The sequence below is a fragment of the Anopheles darlingi genome, chromosome 2 (genome assembly GCF_943734745.1).
Source record: "Anopheles darlingi chromosome 2, idAnoDarlMG_H_01, whole genome shotgun sequence".
Lineage (NCBI taxonomy): Eukaryota > Metazoa > Arthropoda > Insecta > Diptera > Culicidae > Anopheles > Anopheles darlingi.
This window is the reverse complement of record NC_064874.1, coordinates 92,537,733-92,546,901: the sequence shown is the minus strand read 5'-3', so window position 1 is coordinate 92,546,901 and position 9,169 is coordinate 92,537,733. Positions and strand designations below refer to the sequence as shown.

Here is a 9,169-nt window from a genome sequence, read left to right as displayed (position 1 = left end):
ATCGTCGGTCGTCGTACCGGCTCGCTTCGGATCGCCCTCGACGTCGTCGGCGGCCAGCAGCTCAACGACACCACCGGCTACCTCCGCCTCTTCGCTGACGATCATCTCCAGCACGAGCCCATCCGGTGGTGCCGTGGTTGGTGCGAGTTCACCTCCCGCCCATATCCCGCTGGTTGCTCATTCGCACCCGCATCACTTTGCCGCGGCCGCCGCCGCTGCCGCCGCCGCCGCCGCTGCAGCACATCATCCTCACCATCCGCATCATGCGCATCATCCGCATGCGTTGCACCATCCGCATCATCTGCCGCCGCATCACCACCACCACCCGCACCATCATGTGCATCCGTTCGTGGTCGGTGCAACCTCCCCGTACGCCAGTTCCTCGCCGTCCTCCTCGGCGACATCCTCATCGTCCTCGGCGTCTTCCTCGTCGTCGTCGTCGGCAGCAGCGGCCGCCGCAGCGGCCTACGCTGCCACCAATGCCCTCTACGCCTCACCACCGCGCACCGCTGGCGAACTGTCCCCGAATGCGGCGCTCACGCTTACGGCGAACGTGCTGAATCTGAGTCGGCGCGCACCGTCCCCGTACGATAGCGGATCGGCGGCCAGTGTAAGCGGTGCCAGTCCACCGCGTTCCTCGACCGCTAGCGCCGGCAGTGCGTCCTGTGGTGAGGAGGAACCGGATCGGTGCGATCGTGAGATCCACGAGCACGCCAACAGCCTCCCGGTGAAGCTACGCCACAAGTCGCACCTTGGCGATAAGGATGCGGCGACCGCACTGTTGGCCCTGCAGAACATTAAACAGGAACCGGTCGGGCTGCGGTCGGCGTCACCTTCCTGGGACGATGGTGATGGTTCGTCGGATGAGCGTGACTCCGGTATCTCGACCAATGAGTGGCCAACGAAGGCGGAACAGAAGATGATGGTACCGCTGCCCGGAACACCAGTGATCAGCGATGGACCGGTGGCTGGTGCGAGCGGTACCATGATGACGGCGGCGATGATGGCGGCGGCCGCTGCCGCCGGTAAGATCACCTCCATTCCGGCCTCGGTCGTCATCAGCAAGAAGACCGAGGAGAACATCCATCTACAGTCGAAGCTGGCCCGGCTCGAGTCCGAGGTGGCCACGATCAAAAACATGATGATCTCCAACACGACCGGCAGTGCCTTCGGTGTGACCGCGGCGGCCCAGTAGCTCGGTCGTCCGACACGGCCACCACCACCACAATCACGGCAACAACGACGACCACCGCGACGTCGTCGTCGGTCGGTGAAGAGGTAAACCCCGGGAGGATTGATCCAGTTCCTAAAGGGAAGCAGAAGGGAAAACCGAGCATCATTTATGTGTTAGTGGGTTAGTTGATCGGATTGGAATTTCTGGTGGCGTGGAGCGCTCGAAGTTGGTGAAAGTTACGACAGCTTTTAACCGACCCAACGGGTCCCACCCGGGGGGCCAAGATGCGTGCGCGATCAAGCGACTCGTTTATTGAGATCGCTTCAAGAGGAACGACAAGAAAACGGGAGACGAGACGAAGACAGAGAGAAAGAGCCTAGTGAAGAGAAAGCTTGTTCGGGTGCACGCACGCAGCAACGGCTTGTGATTGCGTGCCGCGCAAACGCTTGGCCCGGGCCGCTCCGGTGAGTCAAGTGAATCGGTTTTTTTTTCTTCTTTCAAATTTTGTCTTACTCTCTCTCTGGCGAAGGAGGAGAAGAAAGTAGCAGGGGCAGGAAGGGGGAAAAAAGTGGAGAAAAGAGAGAGCGATGGAGCGCACTCCAAGTGAGGCAGAATCGGATCGCATCCGATTGATCGGATGATGGAGTGGAACATAAAACACACCAGGTTTTTGAAGGGAGGAGATGACACTATTGCTCCCACATTGAAGGGGATGCAGCATCATGTACATATAGCTGTGCATAAAACATATTTATTTGGAGATAGATTTGTTGCTTTTTAAACTAAATTGAAGAGAAACAATAACGAGCGGGAAACAGAATGGAATGCTGATAGGCACCGGTCCGTCCGTTAGCCACATTAGCCACATCCTCTCCCCCTGATGGCTCCTCGTTACTTGGGAGTATTTGGAGCAAAACAGTATTTTCTGGATGCGGAAGGCTACTGGCTGGCTGGTGCCCACTAGTGTGTGTGAATGTTTCTCGGGTTTTGAATATTTGTTTTAAACATACATAAGACGCATAAGACGTTCATTAAGGCAGCCTCCGGCAAGAGAGTACGTACAGCAGAACTGTAAATGTGAAAACCGAACTACATCAATCAATCAAACTATTACTACTATAACTACTACTACTACTACTACTATGTATATCATTAAGCGTAAGCAAGCTACCTATAAGAAGAAGAGAAGAATTTGTATTCCTTTTACAAATTGTAGCACAGTGAAGTGAAAAGAGTTGAACAGAAAAAGGGAAAATCGTATAAAAACAACAAAAAAAAAAAAAAACCTCGAGATACTCTCAGTCCATGTATGATAATTCTGCTCTTAACTTAAGGATAAAACAAACAAACAAACAAGCAACTGGTTAAACAAGGGAATCAAAACGGAAAGTATGGAGTGCGTATGCACGTGCATGCGTGCGCGACGCGAGTATTGGTAGCTGGCGATGAGATTTGGCTCAAGTTAACGTCAGAAGAGAAAATGAAACATACACTTTATATATCTTCAGGGAAGACTGTCTTGTTAGAAGACTCACTAGGTAGTGTTTAAGGGCACCTCAAACCTCCATAACGTCGCTCCTATACGTGTGTGCGTGTGTCTGTGTATGTGTGTATTTGAAGTGCAACACTTCGGCACCACTTCTCTTATCGTAAGCACGATACAAGGCTGGCAGCTACTGCGTTTCGCCTACTATTCCTCACCGGCGAAACGGCAACGGCATATATTGCAGAAATGTTGATGCACATGAATCGAAGCGGGCGGATCGGAGTAGCGGCTGCAGTGCAGTTGCTACTACCACTACTTGGAACACAGTTCAGCAGCAGGGGGTTGAGAGGTAGAAAGAACCAAATTTGGAAGATGAGTTTAGGATGGAAGGAAACGAAAGGAAAATAGTAAGAAAGCCCGGAGGAGCAAACTTTTTCGGAAATGTGATATCGTAGGTTTGGAAACAGTTTTACAACCCAAAACGAAAAAAAAAAACAAAAATCAACAAACAGCCGTATAGAGGGCAGGGAGGAGTGCAGAGTGCTCACCCTGCCCGTAATCCCGTATGCTTTTAATGATAATTCCCGTTCCGATCTCGCACTGTCGAGCCGGCTGAAGTTGATTCGGTGAACCATTTAACCCGGTTTGTGTTTGTGGTTTTTCGGTTTGGTTTTTACATTTACTATTTGCTGCTCCGTTCTCTTGATTGTTTATTCTTTCTATTATTTTTTTTGCTATTTTAAAACATTATTTGATTACGATCCTACTGTATCGATACACGACAGAGTTAATAAGATTCACTACGTGAACGCAAGTAAGGTCATTATTCAACTGTTACAGTTAAGAAATGAGGCAGGAGACGGTATGCGACTATTATGCAAGTGTAAGTTAGTTTTTTTTGGCTAGGTTTAACGTTGCAGATGTTATGATTTGGTCCATTTGTACGCACTGTGTATAACTGAGCTCGAGCCTCATCTGTTTGTTTTTCTTATCTTTTTATATGAAAACCCATGTATCCTATACCCTAAGTACGTGTCGTCCGCTCTGAGCTGATGCAGAGCGTGTAATCAAAGAAGGATAATCCTTTTTTTATTTATTATATTTTTTATACAAAACGAACATGATAAAGAAAAATAAAAAATAAAAATATATACACTTATTGAAAAAAAAACAAGCTCCCATGAACTCTATTGCTGTCTGCAGGTTTATCTATTCTACCGAATACTTGAGGAACGTTTAACAGGAGAAAGTTTAAAGGTAACGCCCCTGGCAGGGAGATTTTAACTGGATGGTCCAAATGATGCGATATGGATGCTTAAACGAATCGAAAGACTCAAAACATCAAATCGAAACACATCGAACCACGTGGGTGTGTGTGTGTGTCAGAGTATGTGTATGTGATGAATGTGATTAATTTTTGTATTTGTCACCTGCATTGGACAGGAAGCTATCCACTTTGATGCAAGTTTTGTAAAGTAAAGTAACATAATCAAAAATGAACCTGATTTGCGAACTTCAAACGAAAGAAATATCATTTCCTTACAGATCCTTTCAGAATCGTTTCAGTTCTCACAGACTACCTATCGCCTCGTGGTTTATGTAAGAGGCCCATTCACTGGCTTGCGAATCGATGTAATGTGTTTAGTGAACGTGGCTTAACCTGTTACCATCACTGCACGCGATACTGCAGTGCAGGGTTAGTCCGCTCGATTAGATAAACGCATTTGTGCGGACGCACTCCGCGTGTCGGGCACCGGATACACCATTGTCCCATCAACATCTTTTTTGCGCTTTCCCAAAAAACAGAATCTCCGATAGCGCTCCTTACCAGCAGCAGCCCTCGCTAGTGGGCAGCTTGTCAAACGCAGCGCAAAACGGTCTAATCAACGCGGTTCGTTACGTGTCGTGAGGTGAAAATAACTTTTTTGTCGCTCACTCGCTGCGGTGTCCTCTGGTTCGAGATGGTGAAGGCCCTGACAGGCCACAGGTTTTGTTTTTTTTTCATCCAGACCAGTCTCATCAGCTTCAGTGCATCCACGAAGCAAGGACGAATACGCTGGGCTGGCAGGCCGGGCCAGGCCAGGCCAGGCCAGGCACAGGTGGTTCGGTGGCGATTGGCGTTGGCGTTTGCTGCGACCGCGATCACGTTGCACCGCAATCCGAAGTCACATTGCAGGGAAGGTGATGCGCGTGGCGCGCGTCTATTCCGCTTCGCTCTATCGGCGAGCGAACGTGCGTTCCTTCCGTTCCACCGTTCGGTCCGTCGTCCGTCCACTTACGCGATCGCTTACCGTTGATAAGCACCACTGGCCGGCTGGTGAAGCAGAAGAAGAAGAAGGTGCTTGTGCGCCCCAAACGTATGTCGTCGACATGTGAATCCGAGAGTCCCGCGGGGCTCTTGAACATCGAATCAGATTTGACGACGCAACCAACATCCTCCGGATCCGAAAACGTGCTCGCGTCGTCGCCTACTGCTCCACCATCGCCTACTGCTAATGCTTCATTTGTTGTTGCGCATCTCAATAGTGGGGCGAAGGCGACATTGTTGCGGACATTCCCTGTGGGACTGTTTAACCTAATTTTGTAACACTTTCATCCGTGGCCCAAGTACTGTGTCCATCTGTGGACTGTCACTCCCGCTGTTATTGCTGCTGCTGCTGCTGCTGCTGCTACTGACACATGAACACCGGAAGTTGGCCGAACCCCTCTCGATTAGCATTGTGGCACCGGTGCTGGTGCTGCTCTGTGTTCAGTAGAATCCAGCCAACCGGAACGGCGGCATGATGGCGTAACAGCGAGCTCTTAACGAACGAAGGCTCCCGATGATCCCGAGGGAAAACACCCTCGGCACGCGGGGAAACCGAAAAGACCTTGTCCGGTGCCGTTGACCCAATTTGTGTCGCTCTGTCCCCTCTTTGTTTTGCTCGTTACACGCCTTCCTTCTGCCTTTCAGTTCGGTTTCGGTCCGTGTGTCGGTCGGCATCGCATTCTGACGACCGTTTCACACCGTTTTCCGCGCGTTTTTCGCATCCGCTTGCAAACACTTTTCTTTCTGGTTCCACCCGTGGTGTCCGTGGTTACATATTTCGAGGATGACCTAAAAATGCAACCAAACGATCCGGGTCCGGGCGCGACCATCCGGCCATATCGTGATTGTCCAATGGCGACACACACACACACACAGACAGACAGTAGACATCCCAAACAGCAGGAACGGGGTAGTAGTAGCGTGTGTCGTGTCCTCCACCACCCCCCACCCCCCCATCTCCTCCGATTCCACGAGGCAGCAACCTTCTAAGCGGTCACACGTGGGGTCACGATTTGTAATGCGAGCTTCTCGTGTTTACTCGCTGCCGCCGGTCGTCGTCGTCGTTGCTGGTTGGCGCGATAATGATCGGTAATACTCGTTGTTTACAGGATTGTAGAACTCATCGCACCAATTTATGTTTTACGTTTTTACCTAGAACCCAGTGGCGCGGTTGTGTAACGAAACTGTTCGCAATCATTCACAGGGCGTGTGTGTGTGTGTGTGTGTGTGTGTATGGGATGTCCACGTGAGCAGGGTGAGCTGACGAGCGTAAAGCGGCCACACGTGAGCACGAGGCGCGGCCTTAGAATGTTGTGTGTGCTGTGCTGCGATGACCGCCATCGTAGAGGATGCGGTTGAGCTGCACGGGAAGAGCTGCATTCCAATGTGACTATGCAAAAGGGACAGGATGGGAAGGGAGGGAGTGACACCGCAATATGCATTCGAGGAAGGCTTCCGTCCACGTGCAGTGCAGTGATATGAGGTGGAGAGTCCGGAATAAAGGATGTGCTTGATGGAAATCGATCTGTTCCCAAGACGTGCAAACGTCAAACAGCGGTTGTCACGAGAAAGCTACGCCGTGGCTGCTACATATTTATGCCAACCAATTCCAAACCGCGCATTAGCTCACCAGCTTCTCCGATCACCTCACCCGGGTGGGCAGTGGGAGGGTGTCTATTGCGCGTTGGTGGTTAGTGGTGTAGGCTCCACGAGAAAGCACATTACTAAAACATAAGAAAAAGCCAGATCGACCGATCGAGCAGCACAGCAGCGTCGTCGTCGTTGTCGGCATCGTTGACGTTGTGGCCATCGAAGAAAGCGTCCGCTGGTGGTTGGTGGTTGATGGGGAAAAGTAGAAAGCGAAAGAAATTTAGGTTAAGTGAACGAAGGTAGGAGAGGGGACCGGTGGCCAAAGATGAAGCAAACGCGCGAGAAGCACGCGAAGAAATGGCCCAAAAGGAAAGAGGCAAAAATGCGTCCGCCAGAACTTGAGCGAAAAGAGGGAGAGGGGGGTGAGAAGGATCCGCCCGATTGACGCTTTCCCCCTTCGCCTGGGTAAAGGAAAGGTGGGCGTTTTGGGGGGGCCGCTGATCGCATAATGTGGATAATGTGCGCGGGAGTGTTTTAATTTGGCACAACAACGTCGACGGTCGATCGATCGATCGGTTCGGTTTGGTGTGAAGTAATCTGTTGTGGAAGACAGTTTGTGTGCAAAACAATTACACAAAAACCGATACGCTCATCGGTTCGTGGTTTCACGGGAGCGCGCTTTCTTTGGGCCACGGTTTGGGTTTTGTTGGCTTCCAGTGTTGTGTTGCAATACCGGATTGTGGAGTTTTGTGTTTTCGATTTCTCGGCCCACCGAGGTTTGGTTCGGGGATTTTCACTCATTAATTGGTAGCTGGCTCCAGTTTTCACTCGTTCTCTGTGCTCGACAGAAACGATGTTGGACAATGATGAGCAGTTAACGATGATATGGTATGGGTTAACCAGCTGCTGTAAACGCACTTTATGATATCAAGACCTAGACTGTACAGGATAAAAGTCATTAACGTGATGATGATGATCGATCAGTAGAAACATTAAATAAAACTATAAAAAGACGAACAACATGGAGGAATGTAGCAAGTATTTATTGGTGATTATGGATGCCCTTGGTGCAAGGTAAATGCTCGAGCGTGAGGCGGTTTATGTTTCGATACTCACAGGTGAGGTTTTATGTTGCTAATGAGTAGGTTCATGTGTGCCCTTTATTATTACAAAAAGTTGATGTTATTATATATTTCTAATAACAGAATATCAACAACAAAACATGACTAGCTCTTAAATCGCAATTCTTTAAAAGTACATCATGAATGCTTGAAGCTTTCTAACAACTCGCTCAACTTTTTGTTTAAAATGTATTATTTTTTATCAAGTAAAAAGTATGATAAACGAATACGAACACAGAAAGTGCTCTGTATTTGCCATCCCTAATATTGCGGCTCTACATAAAAATCTTTATATGATTGTGAGAATACCCTCTGAAATCGGAATAAATCGGAAAATTAAATAAATGATAATAAATGAGAAATAATTTATTTCGTAGATATGAGTGCAATGTTTTTGAATCGGGTAGAACGTGTTGATAGAACTTATTGGCATTTTTTCTTGAAAACAGAAATAGGTTATTCTGTTGCGTTAAACGTTCGCTGAATGGTAATGGAATTCTCCTGTTTCCCTTTTGGTGGTTCCGAGATCCCCCTTCTGTGGTGACCACGCGTGGAAAGCGATCCCGACGAAAGGGATATGTGAAAACGTAATCGATGTAACCGAAGAAAGCTACCGCCAAAGGCCGCAGCTACGAAAATGTCTCGCAATACTTTCACCATTGTAGAGCGCGATTTTCCCATCCTCGATCGTGTGATGATGGACGGGAGCTGGACGATCAGATCCCTGGAGAGCGGTGCAGAGAGCGAGAGAGAGAGAACGGAACGAGCGGCGATCGTATCGATGGTTGTTCTTCATTCGCCGTGACTGGAATCTTCATCTGGAGTTTGCTGTTGCTCGGGGTTTCTGTTTTGCTAACGATCGTGCGGCAGAAACTGCAGCCAACCCCACAATCCACCTTGGCCTTCCATCCCTTCTTCTATACCCTCTTTCTTCTCGTTGCTTACAATCGCACCGGACGGACTGGAGGACCGCGGCGGCAGCAACAACAAGTTTGACCTAGATACTTTCTTCTTTCACTCACTTCGGTGGCTTTCCTCCGCTGCTGGCACGACCGCAGAGTATGTCGAACGTCGTCCAATCCGCTACGACGCTGGCTGGGGACCAGCCTTTCTTTCTCATCACCCCGTTCCCCTTTTCCCCTCTTTGGGGGGTTGTATGTTTCTTTCTCCACTTCACATTATTTCATTATTTTGTGTTCGCGCACACGCTTTTTGCCGCCATCGCTGCACGCCGTTTGTTTTGCTTCATCTTTCTAAGGGTGGCCGTGGGGCTGCGATTGACGCAGCTTTACGCGTGCTTCACGGTTTGTTAAGCGGCCCCGTTCAAGCGCGGCAGATGACGCTCACACCCAGAAGAGTACCAGGGGGCGAAAGAGAAAGAGAAAACGGAGCTTTATTGGAACATTCAACAACATCAACAACGGAAAAAAGGAAAGATACTCCGTATCTCCGATGATAGCGGGGCGGACAAGAGGGAGATGGAGCTGGAA

At 49.4% G+C, this 9,169-nt stretch overlaps 1 protein-coding gene across 2 annotated transcripts in view; it reads left to right on the top strand.

Moving 5' to 3' along the window:
- Positions 1-3,171, top strand: part of LOC125951806 (putative uncharacterized protein DDB_G0288537) — a 9,744-nt gene extending 6,573 nt beyond the window's left edge. For both annotated transcript variants that reach the window (XM_049680864.1, XM_049680863.1), the window contains exon 3: positions 1-3,171. This exon is cut by the window's left edge and continues 1,402 nt beyond it. In XM_049680864.1, coding sequence (XP_049536821.1) covers positions 1-1,195 — 1,195 coding nt within the window. In that variant the 3' untranslated portion in view covers positions 1,196-3,171.
- Positions 3,172-9,169: the final 5,998 nt, after the last annotated feature.